The sequence below is a fragment of the Oncorhynchus nerka genome, linkage group LG19 (genome assembly GCF_034236695.1).
Source record: "Oncorhynchus nerka isolate Pitt River linkage group LG19, Oner_Uvic_2.0, whole genome shotgun sequence".
Taxonomy (NCBI): Eukaryota; Metazoa; Chordata; class Actinopteri; order Salmoniformes; family Salmonidae; genus Oncorhynchus; species Oncorhynchus nerka.
This window is the reverse complement of record NC_088414.1, coordinates 22,884,630-22,903,887: the sequence shown is the minus strand read 5'-3', so window position 1 is coordinate 22,903,887 and position 19,258 is coordinate 22,884,630. Positions and strand designations below refer to the sequence as shown.

Genomic DNA, 19,258 nt, shown 5'->3' with positions numbered 1-19,258 from the left:
GGGGCCCCCCGTGTGGTTCTGGGATTTTTGCTCACCGTTCTTGTGATCATTTTGACCCAACAGGGAGAGATTTTGCGTGGATCCCCAGATCAAGGGAGATTATCAGTGGTCTTGTATGTCTACCATTTCCTAATAGTTGCTCCCACAGTTGATTTCTTCAAACCAAGCTGCTAACCTATTGCAGATTCAGTCTTTCCAGCCTGGTGCAGGTCTACAATTTTGTTTCTGGTGTCCTTTGACAGCTCTTTGGTCTTGGCCATAGTGGAGTTTGGAGTGTGACTGTTTGAGGTTGTGGACAGGTGTCTTTTATACTGATAACAAGTTCAAACAGGTGCCATTAATACAGGTAACGAGTGGAGGACAGAGGAGCCTCTTAAATAAGAAGTTACAGGTCTGTGAGAGCCAGAAATCTTGCTTGTTTGTAGGTGACCAAATACTTATTTTCCACCATAACTTTTAAATAAATTCATTAAAAATCCTACAATGTGATTTTCTGGATTTTTCTCCTAATTTTGTCTGTCATAGTTGAAGTGTACCTATGATGAAAATTACAGGCCTCTCATCTTTTTAAGTGGGAGAACTTGCACAATTGGTGGCTGACTAAATACTTTTTTGCCCCACTGTATATACACGCATACATATATATACACACTGCTCAAAAAAATAAAGGGAACACTAAAATAACACATCCTAGATCTGAATGAATGAAATATTATTTTTTCTTTACATAGTTGAATGTGCTGACAACAAAAATCACACAAGAATTATCAATGAAATTCAAATTTATCAACCCATGGAGTTCTGGATTTGGAGTCACACTCAAAATGAAAGTGGAAAACCACACTACAGGCTGATCCACAGGCTTGTCCTTAAAACAAGTCAAAATGAGGCTCAGTAGTGTGTGTGGCCTCCACGTGCCTGTATGACCTCCCTACAAAGCCTGGGCATGCTCCTGATGAGGTGTGGGGGGGTCTCCTGAGGGATCTCCTCCCAGACCTGGACTAAAGCATCCGCCAACTCCTGGACAGTCTGTGGTGCAACGTTGGTGGATGGAGCGAGACATGATGTCCCAGATGTGCTCAATTGGAGTCAGGTCTGGGGAACGGGCGGGCCAGTCCATAGCATCAATGCCTTCCTCTTGCAGGAACTGCTGACACACTCCGGCCACATGAGGTCTAGCATTGTCTTGCATTAGGAGGAACCCAGGGCCAACCGCACCAGCATATGGTCTCACAAGGGGTCTGAGAATCTCATCTCGGTACCTAATGGCAGTCAGGCTCTCTGGCGAGCACATGGAGGGCTGTGCGGCTCCCCAAAGAAATGCCACCCCACACCATGACTGACCCACTGCCAAACCGGTCATGCTGGAGGATGTTGCAGGCAGCAGAACGTTCTCCACGGCGTCTCCAGACTGTCACATGTCACATGTGAACCGGCTTTCATCTGTGAAGAGCACAGGGCGCCAGTGGCGAATTTGCCAATCTTGGTGTTCTCTGGCAAATGCCAAACGTCCTGCCCGGTGTTGGGCTGTAAGCACAACCCCCACCTGTGGACGTCGGGCCCTCATACCACCCTCATGGAGTCTGTTCCTGACCGTTTGAGCAGACACATGCACATTTGTGGCCTGCTGGAGGTCATTTTGCAGGGCTCTGGCAGTGCTCCTCCTGCTCCTCCTTGCACAAAGGCGGAGGTAGCGGTCCTGCTGCTGGGTTGTTGCCCTCCTACGGCCTCCTCCACATCTCCTGGTAGCGCCTCAATGCTCTGGACACTGCGCTGAAAGACACAGCAAACTTCTTGCAACAGCTCGCATTGATGTTCCATCCTGGATGAGCTGCACTACCTGAGCCACTTGTGTGGGTTGTAGACTCCGTCTCATGCTACCACTAGAGTGAAAGCACCAACAGCATTCAAAAGTGAGGAAACATAGGAACTGAGAAGTGGTCTGTGGTTACCACCTGCAGAAACACTCCTTTATTGGGTGTCTTGATAATTGCCTACAATTTCCACCTGTTGTCTATTCCATTTGCACAACAGCATGTGACATTTATTGTCAATCAGTGTTGCTTCCTAAGTGGACAGTTTGATTTCACAGAAGTGTGATTGACTTGGAGTTATATTGTGTTGTTTAAGTGTTCCCTTTCTTTTTTTGAGCAGTGTATATACACATACAGAAACATTTTTCCTTTTTAAGATTACACACACATGTACATACACACACATGTACATACATACCCACATAACAAATGCATATATATTTGTAAAAGATATGTAATACATCCATATGCACATATACACATAAACATTCATACCCCAGAATAACAATCTACACAGATTTAAAATATACACATACATAATACTAAAATGCTAAGAGAAAATAGTAATAAAGTACAAATAGTAATGATATGTATGCACACCTACACAGACACAAGCACTACAGAGGGCTGGTGGGAATCTAGTCGGGAGAGCGGCCCACGGCTAGACAAAGGCAGAACGGCACAAAACTTCAACTTGCTAACCAGGTGTCTGCGTCTGCCCCTTCCCAACCATCACCCCCATTCCCCTGCAAGCAATAAATACATGGTATGGTAATAAGAATAATGTAATGATTGTAAAATAAATAACGAAACAAAACAAAAATGGGGGAATATAAGTATATCCATCCAAAGGTGTCAGTGATCAAACCTGGAAGTAAAAATATGCATAGCTCTGAGCATGAAAGTGAATTTAACGTTAAATGAGAGCTCTGACCGCCATCCATTGGTCGGCTCAGTGCCTTACATGTTCAGTAGCCCTTGTTGAGCCCGTTTAATACGGTTTCACCCATTATGGTATAGTATGGATTCGAGTCCATGAGCAGACCCTAACACACAATGACAAGGCACTCTAAACCTGTACGGGGGCGTATATTCCCGGATAAACTTCTCTGCGTCCAAAACCGAGGAGAGCCAAATCTTCTCACCGGAAGGCGGGGTAATTCTTAGTCTTGCAAGGAAGAGGAAGGCTGGGCGAAGATGGAGTTTGTAGAGTTTGGTCATGACATCTGTAGTCGACACGATGCTTTGCCACATCGTGCGCATAATCCTCAGACACGGAATGGGTGCCCTTTATGCGACAGGTTGCCCCTCATTCGAGCTTCACGCAGGATAAGATCCTTGGTCTTGAAACTGTAACAGATGATTACTGGGCGAGGACGTTGGCCCGGTCCAGGCACTGGGACAAGGGAGCGATGTGCACGGTTCAGCTGGGGATCCGAAGCCAAAACATCCGATCGCATTGCATCCTTCAATAGCTTGGCGAAGTCGTCGGTGGGGCGAGAGCCCGCCTCCATCCCCTCTGCCAGACCAACAACGCGAAGGTTATTAGGTCTGGATCGGCCCTCCAGGTCCACCACTTTCACAGAAAGCCTCTGCACACTATCCTGCAATGACGTGCATAGCTTCTCTAACTCGTCGATCCTACCAGTGTTGAATTCAGAAGCTTTCTCAAGGTCCACAATACTCTGACCATGCGAAGTGACCGTTTGAATGATGCTCTCGATTTTGGTGGCCAGTTCAGCAATAGTGGCCTTAAGATCCTCAGCTATAGCAACACGTAACTCCCCCAAAGCCCGGGCAAGTTCTGTAAGTGTCACATTGTTGTTTAGTGGGGAGTAGGCCTCCACTGTGGATTTATTGTCCTTTGGTCGCTTATTACTCGGCATTTTCATATAAAAATTACAATCTTGTATTGAAAAGAAACGTTTGTTGTAAAAAGTGTCATAAAGTAGGTTAAATTAGATTATTTCGCAAAAAAGTTGCAGGAGCCTCACACACAGCTGTTCACTCCAACATGCTAGCTCCGCCCCCAAACGGCTGGGCTTTGGCTTTGTGCTTCTTCTTGGCCATTAACTATGTTGAAAACCGACATATGGTAAGTAACTTCACTTAAAGCTAGATCTTAATTGACCGCGTTATGACGCCACATTTTTTTAAGGCTCATTCTTAGCCTACAAAACGAGAAATTGGTTGGTAAAATAGACCACGGTGGGAAATGGAACACCCGCCAAATTTGGGTAGATTTTTGGCATTGCTGGGTAAGAATGTCTTTCACCAGCCACGTTCGCAGGTAGTCACAGCATATGGGAACAGTTTCAATTACAAAGCACAAGACCTGAAACACTACTACAGTGAGACTTTGTCCTCGTGTATCTTGGCTAGTTACATCACATTTTTCACATGCTAGGTCGTTTTTCAATATTAGTTTGAGCTACCAGCAGACATTTTCTGCAGACATTACCGAGGAGTGCCGTTACCACGGTAAGGCCCACCCCTTAAAGGGGAAGCTGAACATTGTCTCATCTAATGACTCAAATATTTGGGGATAAATTATGCATCGAACAGTCCAAAAAACTTTTATTAATTTCTTATCATTAAAAAAATCTATTTCATTGTGCTCCTAAATATCAACTTTTGTACTCGCAAACAAATTCTGCATTTGAGCCCTCCTGAACTAATAATAATAATGATGAATAATGATGTTCAGTAGCAGAACTTTAACTTTTTACTATTGTATCGAAATTTATTTTAACATTGGTTAAAAAGACTAGTCACAAAAAATGAAATTTAGCAATATACACCCCATTACTTCTTACTAGTAATACATTTGTTTTAGAAACAAAGTGTACTCATACGATCGTGATTTTGTGTAATAATGGGAGAACATTTGAGTGGCTGTTAGATTTTTATTTATTTATTCTACCTGCAACAGTGGCTGGTGTACCAAAAATGTAATTTCCCACCTTGAAAGAGATGTATCAGTTTCATATTGTTTTGGTTTCTTCAATCTATACTGAACAAAAATATAAAAACACAACATGAATAGTGTTGGTCCCATGTTTCATGATCTGACATCCCAGAAATTATCCATATGCACAAAAACATTGTGCTGAAAGTTTGTGCACAACTTTAGTGAGCATTTCTCCTTTGGCAAGATAATCCATCCACCTGACTGGTGTGGCATATCAAGAAGCTGATTAAACAGCATGATCATCACATAGGTGCACTGTGTGCTGGGAATAATAAAAGGCCACTCTAAAAATATGCATATGTCACATGTCTCAAGTTGAGGGAGCATGCAATTGTGGCATGCTGACTATAGCAATGTCCACCAGAGATTTGACCAGATAATTGATATTCATTTCTATACCATAAACCGCCGCCAACGTTATTTTAGAGAATTTGGCAGTACATCAACCGGTGTCACAACCGCACACCACGTGTAACCATGCCAACCCAATATCTCCACATCCGGCTTCTTCACCTGCGGGATCATCTGAGACCAGCCACTCGGACAGCTGATGAAAGTCTGGTCTTGCACAACCAACGATTTTCTGTCAGAAACAGTCTCAGAGAAGCTCATCTGAGTACTCGTCATACTCACTAGGGTCTTGACCTGATTGCAGTTTGGCGTCGTAACTGACTTCAGTGGGCAAATGCTCATCTTCAACAGCCAATTCCTGGAAGCTGAAAAAGTCCCTTCCATAGCCTGCATACTCACCAGACATGTCACCCAATGAGCATGTTTTGGATGCTCTGGATCGATGGTGTACAACAACGTTTTCCACTTCCCGCTAATATCCAGCAACTTCGTACAGCCATTGAAGAGTCGGACAACATTCCACAGGCTACAGTCAACAGCCTGATCAACTCTATGCGAAGGAGATGTGCTGCACTACATGAGGCAAATTGTCATCAAACCAGATACTGACTGGTTTCCTGATCCACGCCACTACCTTTTTTATAAAAAGGTATCGGTGACCATCTTTATTCCCAGCCGTGTAAAATCTATAGATTAGGGCCCATTGAATTTATTTCAATTTATTTTTATTTTACCTTTATTTTACTAGGCAAGTCAGTTAAGAACAAATTCTTATTTTCAATGACGGCCTAGGAACAGTGGGTTAACTGCCTGTTCAGGGGCAGAAGGACAGATTTGTACCTTGTCAGCTCGGGGATTCGAACTTGCAACCTTTCGGTTACTAGTCCAACGCTCTAACCACTAGGCTACCCTGCCGCCCCAATTGACTGGTTTGCTTATATAAATTGTAACTGAGTAAAATGTTAGAAATTGTTATGTTTATATTTTTGTTCAATGTACATCAGTTGCTGATTGAAATGGCAAAAGTGCTGTGTCTACAGATGTTCAATCTCCAAGAAACAGTTGGATGTAACTGCATTAAATCGGTTATTCAGACCTTTCCCAGGGTCCATCCCGGGCTCTCACCCACCTCTTTTGATCGGGTTGTTCCTGCTTGTTTGCCCATCCTGTTCCGTCTTTGGGCACGATAATCACGTTGGGGTCGTTTCCTTTGTTCTCGGACTTCAGGCTCGGCAGGTGAGCGGGTGGGGGCATGCGCCGGGCTGCGGCCACTTTGCCAAGACTCTGTAAGCCATGTCGCGGAACTGCTGGGAGGAAGAGGGGAGGAGAAAGAGGCGAGAGAAAGATGGAGAGTGGGAGTAAGAGTGGACACAGACAGAGGGAAGGATAGAGGTGGTAATAAAGCTCTTTGCAAATTTTTTGTATTGGTCAACCTTCATGAGCCAAGTGAAATCAAATCCTTGCATATATATGAGTTTAAAACACAGAAGCAGACCTGGGTTCAAATATCTTAATTACTTGAACATACATTTCGAAGTATTGAAACATATTTAATTTAAAAAGTAGTTGAATATTGGAATGCATTTGGAAATACACTCCCACGTTAGTAGTTGATTTGGGACATATTTGAAAGTACTCAAATACACATTTCCCTCTCTCGGTGAAAGACTATGCCTATAGCTTACAAAACAATTTAAGTCAATAAGTAATAATTTTAGTCAAAGTATGATATATTTGGGGTTGAATTGGAAAATCCAAAGTGGTAACTTCAGATATTTTCCGTGCCAATGCAGCGTTTCTCACCTATGATATCACGTGCTAATACTTTTCAGTCTGCGTTTCTTTTCAGGGCTGGGTTTTAATTGAACGTTACCACCCACCAGCATGGCATTGTTTATTAAAATCAGAAACACCTGCAAAGTTAGTCTTTGTGAGTTACAACTGAGCAATATAATAGATCATTTTTGGCTGAGCCAAACAGCATTTCGCTGTAGCATCCACTTGGCCACCCGAGCCATGGAGCTAATTAAAATGGGGGGCAAACTTGTGTTTTTGCACCTCCACTTTTTTGTTTATAGCAGAAAGCTATACATTTCATTTTATGAACATATACAAAACTAGACATAACATACAAAGTGATGCAAGTCATTTCCTATGTTCAATGACCTGGTGCAGACAGTATCAGTGATGCTATTTTGCAGGCTCAGTCAGTCCTGATACAGGATCGCGTCGTCGTAGTGTGAGAACTGCCAAGCCACTCAGTTAAGGCTAATACAAAACAATTTGCATTACATTTAGGGGCATGTCATTAATACAAAAGAAACTAAATAACGACCATAAACTAATCTCTCTTGACCTACCGTCTTTAGCCCGCAAGAAAAGTGGACAATGAGAATACTCCACAACCCTACTGTATATATACTGCAAAATATGAATGAAGTATTTAGGATATAACACAATTAGGCTTCAGTGGTAGGATTTTAAATACACATTTTGTTTTGTGGGGGGCGCACATGCCTATGCCACTGCTTAGAAGTAAACATTTTGGCACTTCATTTGCCAACTTGCTAGCTAAGTGGCAAGATCAAGTTTCTTGGTTACAGCAGAGACTGCCCTTTGGCCTCAGTTGTCCACAGTGAAATTAACAAGTCACATGTGCGAATCAGATTAAATGAAGAAAAAAATAATTCCAGCTAATGAATGAATGAAATAACAGCGTGAAAAAGACTTCAGTTGTTAGTTAAAGTGGTCCCCACCTCTCCCACAGAGGAAACCAGGGGACTCCCCAGCCAGCATCACTGCTACACTTCTCTGTCCCCAGTTCTGAAAACTGACATCTGCACAAACATTGGTCCCAGCACACGAAATAAGCCAGCAACCCACTTGGAGAAAGCGCAGTGCAGCCGTTAGACCATACAGGAAGACCATACTACATAACGTTTTTTTCTGTCTTTTCTTGGCTCCAAAGCTCTGGCATGTCAACAATTGTGTATTTTAATCTGTAACATATATTGGTGTAAAGCTGCCAGTCATTTGCGGAGATACATCATCATCCGACATGCGAAAGTCCCATGCGCAGCCAGGCTGGGTTGGTCGTCTCATGCAGACAAATAGTTGAAAGGTGAATGGTCCAGGATGAACTCTCCAATGCCAATAACATACATAACCAGGACATTGCTGAAAAGAGGAGCGAATACCAGCACCCTGCAGCCTGTTCCCTTCAGGAAGGCAGAAGGGACCCTCCTTACGTATGATCTCACTGACAGTCAACCACACTGTTGTAACTCTCCTCTTCGCCCCTTTGCTCAGAGATTGCAATCTCGTTTTCACAACATCACAAGGATTGACTGTCACAGCTGCAATAGAGCCAGCCAGACAAAGAGCAAGGCCCAGTAAAAGGGTGCCGATTCATCTCGAGAGGACTGGCCCAGCCAGTGGAGGTGGGTGAACAGCGGGAAGTTGACCAAGGAGACAGGAACATCTCTCATGAGGGTGGCCCCGAGCCCTGCTCCCAGGCGATATGGGTAGCGGACACCGCCCTGACAGTAAGGGTTAGGACCCACGTTGTATGCTGAAAGGTCGCTAGGTGTACGGTGTTTCCTCCGACATTGCTGCGGCTGGCTTCCGGGTTGGATGCACGCTGTGTTAAGAAGCAGTGCGGCTTGGTTGGGTTGTGTTTCGGAGGACGCATGGCTCTCGACCTTCATCTCTCCCAAGCCCATATGGGAGTTGTAGCGCTGAGACAAGACAGTAACTACTAACAATTGTATACCACGAAATTGGGAAGAAAAAGGGGTTACATTTTTTAAATACAATTTTTTTATAAAAAATTGCATGTGCAATGATTGCATTTTGGAACCCCACTCCCCCTAAATGAATGGCTTTGACCACAGTCCACTGGATTGGTGCAGCTAGAAAACACAAGTGTCTATCTCATAACGGAAATTCCACAAATGTGTTTCTATTTTGTGCTGTTGTTACATTAAATATACTTGCTTGCTAGATAAGGTTAGCATGCTAGCTAGCTACACTGACAGAAGTTAGTGCTCTGTTGTTATTTCTCCACGCCATGTGGAAATCACCACAGCGTTCCCACCCCCAATTTGTGAATATATGAGAATTTCCACTTTAGGACAGAAATTAAGTTGAAATAGAGGAGGCATTTCCCTATGATGGGGGGCCTTTAAGTAACAAATACAGATGTATTTGAACCCAGGTCTGCACAGAAGTACTTGAAAAAGAATGGACAATGACTTACCTGCGGTTTTATGAGTTTCTATAGACTTTCCCTTGTACTTATCAAATAGGCTGAGTGAGGAATACTTGCTTTTCCCATCCTTGGACTTGGTTATTTGCCCCAAACGATCGGACATTGCGATGTAATGTCATCGAGTATGGAAATGTTTCTATGCGCCTCTTGCTGTGCCTTCTTTTACTGAAGAGAAAAAAGAGGAAACTGTTAGCACACAAGCCACACCAGCTTAGAATTGGAAAGAATGTAATATTACTATTCAATCTATTCTAAAAGTGTGACAAAAAAAAGTCAACATACCAATCTTAATTCAATTACCCAAATGCAATGTTTAGGTTAATTGAGGTCATTTGTAAAGTATCTATGCATGGATAAACAGGAGTAGCAGCAGTATAAAAACAAAGGGGGTTCAATGCAAATAGTAAGGTGGAAATTTAATCAGTTTAGTTGTTAAGCAGTCTTCTGGCTTTTTATTTCCCGAAAGAAGCTAAATCCCCTTTGTTGTTTCCTTGACACGATACTAACGAGTATCGCTGGCCCTAACTGTGATGAGGCCTATTGTAAATTGTGAACTGGAAACAGTGTTACCCTATGTGAAAGAACATGAATCTTCAAATACCCTGCTGAGTGGTCTGACTGACCAACCAGACATTGATGCTACTACCTCTTATAAAATTAACTTAGTAGGCTTAACATTACATGAAACCCACTAAAGGAATCAGCATTGCTACTTGGGTCATATTTCTTTGCAGCTGCTAAATGAATATAGGGAAACCACTGACGTTGCATCATCTCAATACAGTGCTCCACGAGTGCACTGCATTTACGCTGATATTTTTGCAATGAGCGGACACAGCTAACATTTTCTGAACATTTGAGAAATGTGTCTGACCTACCCCATTCCTTCCTATTAGGGCTGACCTATTAGTCGACTGGTCGATTGTTTGGTCGACCAAGATTTCTTTTGCCCGAGGAGTAGCAAAACATTTATTTTTAATTTTTATTAAATAGAAAAAAGTATCATGGTGTACAATACACTCGTCGGATTGGCTTTGGTCGGAGTTGACTGATCCATTACGGAGGCACAGTCTATAAGTCTAAGACATATGCTACTGAAATTGTATATGGTGATATTACATAAGAACAATGGAGCAACACTAACAAAGAAATATATTTTATAGCAAGTGTGTTTCTCCCGTGTTGGATAGTGGTCACTGTGTGCTGTTTAGAAACAAAGTTAACCTTGTGTTGAGAACAATGCGCCGAGGCAGCAGCAGAATGAAGAGATGAGAAAACAGCCATTGCCCTATTGTCTAGGAAAAGCAAGCAGGGAAGAAACCAACCTAATTAGGCCTATAATCAATAGCCTAACTGTAAAATGTGCCTGGCTTTATAAATCAAAGTATTCAGACCACCTTGATTTCCTCCACATTTTGTTAGGTTGAAGCCTTGTTCTAAAATTGATTACCCCATAAAGACAAAGCAAAAGCAGGTTTAGACATTTTTGCAAATGTATTAAAAAATGGAACATACACTGGAACATCATATTTACATAAGTATTCAGACCCTTTACTCAGTACTTTGTTGAAGCACCTTTGAGAGTGATTAAAGCCTCAAGTCTCCTTGGGTATGACGCTACAAGCTTGGCACACCTGTATTTGGGGCGTTTCTCCCATTCTTCTCTGCAGATCCTCTCAAGCCATCAGGTTGGATGGAGATCATTGCTGCGCGGTTTAAGTCCGGGCCACAACAAGGACATTCAGAGACTTGTCCTAAAGCCACGCCTGTGTTGTCTTGGCTGTGTGCTTAGGGTTGTTGTCCTGTTGGAAGGTGAACCTTTGCCCCAGTCTGAGTTCCTGAGAGCTCTGGAGCAGGTTTTCATCAAGGATTTCTGTACTCTAGGCTGTGCATCTTCGCCTCGATCCTGACTAGTCTCCCAGTCCCTGCCGCTGAAAAACATTGCCACAGCATGATTCTGCCACCACCATGCTTCACCGTAGGGATGGTGCCAGGTTTCCTCCAGACGTGATACTTGGAATCCAGGTCAAAGGGTTCAATATTGGTTTCATCAGACAATATAATCTTGTTTCTCATAGTTTGCGAGTCTTTGGGCGACTTTTGGCAAACTCCAAGCGGGCTTTCTTGTGTCTTTTACTGAGGAGTGGCTTCTGCCTGGCCACTACTATAAAAGTCAATGGTGGAAAAATGCAGAGAAGGTTGTCCTTCTGGAAGGTTCTCCTATCTCTACAAAGCAACTCCAGAGCTCTACCAGAGTGACCATTGGGTTCTTGGTCACCTCCCTGACCAAGGCCCTTCTCCCCACGATTGCTCAGTTTGGCCAGGCAACCAGCTCTAGGAAGAGTTGGTAGTTCCAAACTTCTTCAATTTAAGAATGGAGGCCACTGTGTTCTTGGGGACCTTCAATGCTTCGTAAATGTTAAAATGTGCAACCAGGGGGAAAAGAACTCTGGACCACCTATACTTCACACAGAGATGCATTCAAACCTCTCACTCACCCTCCATTTGGCAAATCTGACCATAATTCCATCCTCCTGAATCCTGCTTACAAGCAAAAATTAAAGCAGGAAGCACCAGTAACAAGATCAATAAAAAAAATGGGCAGATGAAGCAGATGCTAAGCTACAGGATTGTTTTGCTAGCACAGACGGGAATATGTTCCGGGATTCCTCCAATGGCATTGATGAGTACACCACATCTGTCATTGGCTTCAACAATATGTGCATTGATGACATCCCCCCAGTGACCGTAAATACATACCCCACCCAGAAGACATGGATTACAGGCAGCATCTGCAATAAGCTAAAACCTAGAGCTGACGCTTTCAAGGAGCAGGACTCTAACCAGGAAGTTATAAGTTTATAAGAATCCCACTATGCCCTCTGAAGATCCATCAAACAGGCAAAACATCAATACAGGACAAAGAGTCATATAACACCGGCTCCGAAGCTTGTCGGATGTGGCAGGGCCTGCAAACCATTACAGAATGAAGGGAAGCACAGCCGAGAGCTGCCCAGTGACACGAGCTAAACTACTTTATGCTCGCTTCGAGGCAAATAACACTAAAACATGCATGAGAGCACCAGCTGTACCGGAAGACTGTGTGATCACGTTCTCCGCAGCCGCTAAGATCTTTAGACAGGTCAACATTCACAAGGCCGTAGGGTCAGACGGATTACCAGAACGTGTACTGCAAGCATGCACTGACCAACTAGCAAGTGTCTTCACTGCCATTTTCAACCTCTCCCTGTCCGAGTCTGTAATACCAACATGTTTTAAACAGACCACCATCGTGCCTGTGCACAAGAACACTAAGGTAACCTGCCTAAATGACTACCGACCTGTAGCACTCACGTCTCTAGCCATGAAGTGCTTTGAAAGGCAGGTCATGGCTCACATCAACAGCATCATCCCAGAAACCCTAGACCCACTCCAATTTGCATACTGCCCCAACAGAGCCACAGATGCAATCTCTATTGCACTCCACACTGCCCTTTCATAGGCTATTCATTGACTTCAGCTCAGTGTTGAACACCATAGTGCCCTCAAAGCTCATCAATAAGCTAAGGACCCTGAGACTAAACACCTCCCCCTGCAACTGGATTCTAACGGGCCACCCCCAGGTGGAAAGGGTAGGTAACAACACATCTGCCACGCTGATCCTCAACACGGGGGCCTCTCAGGGGTGCGTGCTCCACCGCCTCCTGTACTCCCTGTTCACTCATGACTGCATGGCCAGGCATGACTCAAACACCATTAAATTAGCTGATGACAACAGTGGTAGGCCTGATCACCGACAACAACGAGACAGCCTATAGGGAGGCGGTCAGAGACCTGGCCGTGTGGTGCCAGGACAACAACCTCTCCCTAACCCTGATCAAGACAAAGGACTACAGGAAAAAAAGGACTGAGCACGCCACCATTCTCATCGACGGGGCTGCAGTGGAGCAGGTTGAGAGCTTCAAGTTCCTTGGTGTCCACATCACCAACAAACTAACATGGTCCAAGCACACCATGACAGTCGTGAAGCGGGCACGACAAAAACCTATTCCCCCTCAGCAGACTGAAAAGATTTGGCATGGGTCCTCAGATCCTCAAAAGGTTCTACAGCTGCACCATCAAGAGCACTGGTTGCATCACTGCCTGGTATGGCAACTCCTCGGCCTGACCGCAAGGCACTACAGAGGGTAGTGTGAACGACCCAGTACATCACTGGGGCCAAGCTTCCTGCCATCCAGGACCTCTATACCAGGCGGTGTCAGAGGAAGGCCCTAAAAACTGTCAAAGACTCCAGCCACTCTAGTCATAGACCGTTCTCTTTGCTACCACACGGCAAGCGGTACTGGGGCGCTACGTCTAGGTCCAAAATACTCCTAAACAGCGTCTACCCCCAAGCCATAAGACTCCTGAACATAGAGTCAAATGGCTACCCAGACTACCCGCATTGCCTGCCTGCCCCCCCACACCACTGCCACTCTGTTGTCATCTATGCATAGTCACTTTAATTAACGCTACCTACATGTACATACTACCTAAACTAACGGGTGCCCCCGCACATTGACTCTGTAACGGCACCCCCCTGTGTATATATAGTTATTTTTTACTGCTGTTCTTTAACTTCTTTGGGATAGGGGGCAGCATTTTCTCTTTTGGATGACTAGCGTGCCCAGAGTGAACTGCCTCCTACTCAGTCCCAGATGCTAATATATGCATATTATTATTAGTATTGGACAGAAAAAACTCTGAAGTTTCTAAAACTGTTTGAATGTCTGTGAGTATAACAGAACTCATATGGCAGGCAAAAACCTGAGAAAAAATCTAGAGGAAGTGGGAAATCTGAGGTTTGTAGTTTTTGAACTCAGCCCCTATCGAATACACAGTGGGATATGGGTTATTTTGCACTTCCTAAGACTTCCACTAGATGTCAACCGTCTTTAGAACATTGTTTCAGGCTTCTCCTGTGAAGGGGGGTCGGATGGGAGCTGTTTGACTAAGGGGTCTGCCAGCAGCCTCGTTTTCAGTCACGCGCATTTCACATGAGAGGAGTCTCTCATTCCATTGCTTTTCTACAGACAATGGAATTCTCCAGTTGGAACATTACAGAACATTTATGATAAAAACATCCTAAAGATTGATTCTATACTTAGTTTGACACGTTTCTTCGACCTGTAACATAACTTTTTGTCCGACTGGACATGAACGCGCTTTTGGATTTGTTTACCAAACGCCCTAACAAAAGAAGCTATTTGGACATAAATGATGGACATTATCGAACAAAACAAACATTTATTGTGGAACTGAGATTCCTGGGAGTGCATTCTGATGAAGATCAAAGGTAAGTGAATATTTATAATGCTATTTATGACTAATGTTGACTGCGCAACATGGCGGATATTTATTTTGGCTGGTTTGGGCTCTGAGCGCCGTTCTCAGATTATGCTTTTTCCGTAAAGTTGTTTGAAATCTGACACAGCTGTTGCATTAAGGAGAGGTGTATCTAAAGTTCCATGCATAACACTCATCAACATGTATAATGAGTATTGCTGTGAATTCATATGGCTCTCTGCAATATCACTGCATGTTTTGGAACTACTGAACATAACACGCAAATGTAAAATACGATTTTTGGATATAAATATGAACTTTATCCAACAAAACATACATGCATTGTGTAACATGAAGTCCTATGAGTGTCATCTGATGAAGATCATCAAAGGTTCATGATTCATTTTACCTCTATTTGTGCTTTTTGTGACTCCCCTCTTTGGCTGGAATAATGGCTGGGTTTTTCTGTGAGTTGGTCGTGACCTAACAATCGTTTGTGGAGCTTTCGCTGTAAAGCATTTTTGAAATCAGACACTGTGGCTGGATTAATGAGAATTTTATCTTTAAAATGGTGCCTAATTGTATGTTTGAGAAATTTGATTGAGATTTTTGTTGATTTGTATTTTTCACCCTGTAATTTCATTGGCTGTTGGCGAGGGGTTACGCCAGTCCTAGACAGGTTAATTACTTGTTAGTTCTATCTCTTATTGTTATCTGTATTTTTTTTTATACTGCACTGTCGGTTAGGGGCTCATAAGTAAGCATTTCACTGTAAGGTGTATTCGTTGTATTTGGCACATGTGACTAAGAAAATTTGATTTGTAATGTTTTGGTACCCTTCCCCAGATCTGTGCCTCGACACAACCCTGTCTCAGACCACTACAGACAATTCCTTCGATCTGATGGCTTGGATTTTGCTCTGACATTGTCATTATGGGGTAGTACGTAGATTGCTGTTAAATTGTTTTTATTTAATGCATTTTAGAATTAGGCTGTAACGTTAAAAAAAAAAAAATTATCTGAAAAAGTTAAGGGGTCTGAATACTTTCCGAAGGCACTGTATTTACAGAAATAAGGCAGATCCTGTTTCTGTTGCCTGTTTGAGTTTTGTTTAATGGCCTACTGATTCCGTGAGCACCAAGCCTGACGCAACATACCAAGTAAACAATTTCACAAATTCCGGTGTTTTAAAAATCTTTGCTTAGCTGTAAAAAAGGCTTTACACTTTTTTTTCTCATTAGAACTGCCTTTCTGCTATCATACATTTTTTCTGTGCTATTTTCACTTCCAAATTTTCAGAAAACTATTTTTAATAATGCTCCTTTTTCTTGATCTCCTTATCATTAATTTACTGTTATGATCATAAGTAATGTCATTATCATTAGTAGGCTTATTATAGCAGCCTTGTATAACCACCATTGAGCTGTAGGCACAAGAGCGCATAAGAGCTTTTTAGTCTTAATACGGCAACTTAACCAGGCCTATATTTCAATACATATATAGGCTACTGTATCAATCATTCATTCATTCGTTCATGTCATCACACAGCATACGAGTCACTCATTATTTGAAATGCAATCAAGCATTTTAGTTTTTAAATAAAAGTTAAGCGAGGCTTGAATAACTAGCGGAAACAAATAAACCATTCCATTACAGAAATTGTATTCCCGAATGAAAGCGACTGTTTTTAGTTCTTGCTGTAACAAAGGCTTAACAAAAAAACTTCACAAGACTCTCTGGTACGCTCATAATTCATTGTGTTTTTTAATTTTACCAGTCAGAAAAATGCCCTCCATTCCCCCTGTCACAAAAGGATCTATGGCTGATTTAAGAAATCAACCCTGTTATTTTATTTGGCACTTACTATATTGTTTTTTTATTTGAATTAACCCCTAGGTAGGAACACGTTTATTAAGTTGAACATGCTCTTCATGAAATAATGTTAAAATTAGGTGAAATGCAAAGTTTTTTATATTTTTTATAGCAAGTTACACTTCTGAAAGGGGCAAAGAATTGGTGAAACGACCCTAATATTAATCTCCAATTTCTTAACCCTGGACAACATGGGATTGGTAGGATTACAGGGATATTGGTATCTACAGTACCAATTATCAGTTTTTCAACTCAACCCCCCCCCCTTCACATAAATGCAGTGTAATTTAAGTTTAAAGTTCTCTACCTTGTAGCAAAATGTGTAGTATTGCAGGATATTAGCGTAAAAGCTGCAACAACAAAGAATCTCTCTGCCCCATGACAAAATGTGTAGTATTGCCGGATATTAACTTAGAAACGGCAACAATAACAACCTGCTTTATGATTATTTTTTTAATTGCAGGAACTTCGCTTGAAAACAGCAACATTCTCTGATGCCAAGACTCAAGTGGCTGGCCTTAAAAATGTTGCTTATTGTATGCTATTTTTCTATCAACTTGTTTATGAGGGGGTATTTGATGAATTTGTTATCACAAAAGGGGTCCCCGATCCCAGAAAGTTGGAGAACCCGAGTTAGCCTACAAACAGAAGGACATTTCTATAGACTAGCTGCTAGCTAGCTGTTTGTGCACTAAAGTGGTTATGCAAGAAAAGCTAGCAGTCACAAATATTTTCAAAGGGAATAAAAATAAATCAGAAACAAAACGGGTTAATCGCAACAGAATTTAAGAATAAAAACGTAGGAACACAGCTACCTAACCACAAAGGCCTGTTTGCTGTGTTAAGTGGCTAAACCATTATTCGTTTGCTAGCTAACCATTTTCTGCGTATTCTAACTAGCTATTGCAAAACATTGTTGATACTTGTTACCTATGCAATATTAGTTCAGAGGGGTTTAAACCACGGACAAGTCAAATTTGACAGTAGCCATCTCTGCTGAATTAGCTAGCTAGTAGTACGCGCTTGGTAGTCTGCCTAGTATCACTGAGTATGTAAACATTGATTGCGTATTTTGTCTGCGAGTTCGTGGGGGAACAAATTGAAATGGCCATTAGTTCTTAATCAAAACCACCATGATTAAGTATTGATATAATAACTCACATTTTAGTCAAAATAATAACATTGACACCAAACTGGTTTAGCTAGATGTCAAGTTAGCTAGTCTAGCAACTAACGTTCGCTAGCTACAATTTCAAGACGGCCAATCAACTGAAGTTCCTGTCTGGAATTCCAAAAACAAATCCCAGAAAATGCAGCAATTTGGCGTTTTAGAGAACACATGAAACCCTTCACTTTCAGGTAACAGTAGTGCACAAAGGAACCATTATTTTAGCAGTTTGCCAAATTTCAGGACCACGGAAGGCGGCGATGACTATAGGACAAGGCGATTAAAAATGGCTGCTGCACAGAACAAAGCAACAATAAAACTGGTCAGTTGGTGAAGTCCCTGCAAAACAGTTCACACATACATTCATAACTCACCGATTTTACTTGTTATTATTTATTGTGATCAATAATGACGATTTATTTCCGAAAGATTACGTTGCTTCAAAGGATGGCTGGCGATTGTGCTGCCTATTCTTATTCTATTTTCCCGTTCACTTATGTTGTTGGTGGGCAACCTACCCGGCCTGAAAATGAAATTCCTTGCCACAGACAGAAGGTGTTAACCCAGACACGCCACAGGGGCTATAAAAGCTGAAGCATCCGTTTAGAACGTTTTCTCACCACCAAATATGGTAGTGAGAGGAAGTGCAGTCGCGAGTAGTGGGAGAGGACGGAACTAGTTGAAACTGGACCGATATTCTGCTAATTTTCTCATCGATTAAACATTTGCTCTCAATAGATTTACTGTTCTCAAAACTAGAATGTGTTATGAATACAGGGCACTAGGTATAGACTTCACACTTTAAAAAATGCGTTGTTCAGAAGGAGTGCAAGGTTGAATTGAGTTTGTGCACACGCGCACTTCACAGAGTAGGCATTCCCTAAACGAAATATGCAAAAATATTCTACAACGCGCCAATAGGATCTAACTAGCTTGTGCATGGCTTTGGCCACCTCCTTGCTTGTTCCAACCCACTATGCTTCATTTGCTCCCGCTATAAACGACACAGATTAACTATCTTGGGTTAATTATAAATATCTTTGTCCTTGCTCTCGTCGACTCTGGTGTGGCTGTACACGGATATGACGTACAGAATGTAACAGCGACACCTAGTGTCCAGAGCCATATATTTAACAGCTTTAGACCGAGCATTTCATAAGTGTCAAAGGCTTTTATTGACAATTACATGAAGTTGATGCAAAGAGTCAATATTTGCAGTGTTGACCCTTCATTTTCAAGAACTCTGCAATTCGCTCTGGCATGCTGTCAATGAACTTCTGGGCCACATCCTGACTGATGGCAGCCCATTCTTGCACAATCAATGCTTAGAGTTTGTCTGAATGTGTGGGGGTTTTGTTTGTCCACCTGCCTCTTGAGGATTGACCACAAATTCTCAATGGGATTAAAGTCTGGGGAGTTTCCTGGCCATGGACCCAAAATGTAGATGTTTTGTTCTCCGAGACACTTAGTTAACACTTTTGTCTTAT

The 19,258-nt window shown here is 42.5% G+C and overlaps 1 protein-coding gene across 4 annotated transcripts in view; it reads right to left on the bottom strand.

Annotated features, from left to right (window-relative positions):
- Window positions 1-18,313, bottom strand: part of LOC115101194 (protein PRRC2B-like) — a 41,275-nt gene extending 22,962 nt beyond the window's left edge. For 3 of the 4 annotated variants that reach the window (XM_029620492.2, XM_065004791.1, XM_065004790.1), the window contains exons 1-3: window positions 18,146-18,313; window positions 9,395-9,571; window positions 6,266-6,443 (exon numbers count right to left, since the gene is read on the bottom strand). In XM_029620492.2, the coding sequence (XP_029476352.1) occupies window positions 6,266-6,443; window positions 9,395-9,509 (293 nt within the window). In that variant the 5' untranslated portion in view covers window positions 9,510-9,571; window positions 18,146-18,313. The remainder of the gene's footprint in view (window positions 1-6,265; window positions 6,444-9,394; window positions 9,572-18,145) is intronic. The other variant, XM_065004789.1, reaches the window with a different exon arrangement.
- Window positions 18,314-19,258: the final 945 nt, after the last annotated feature.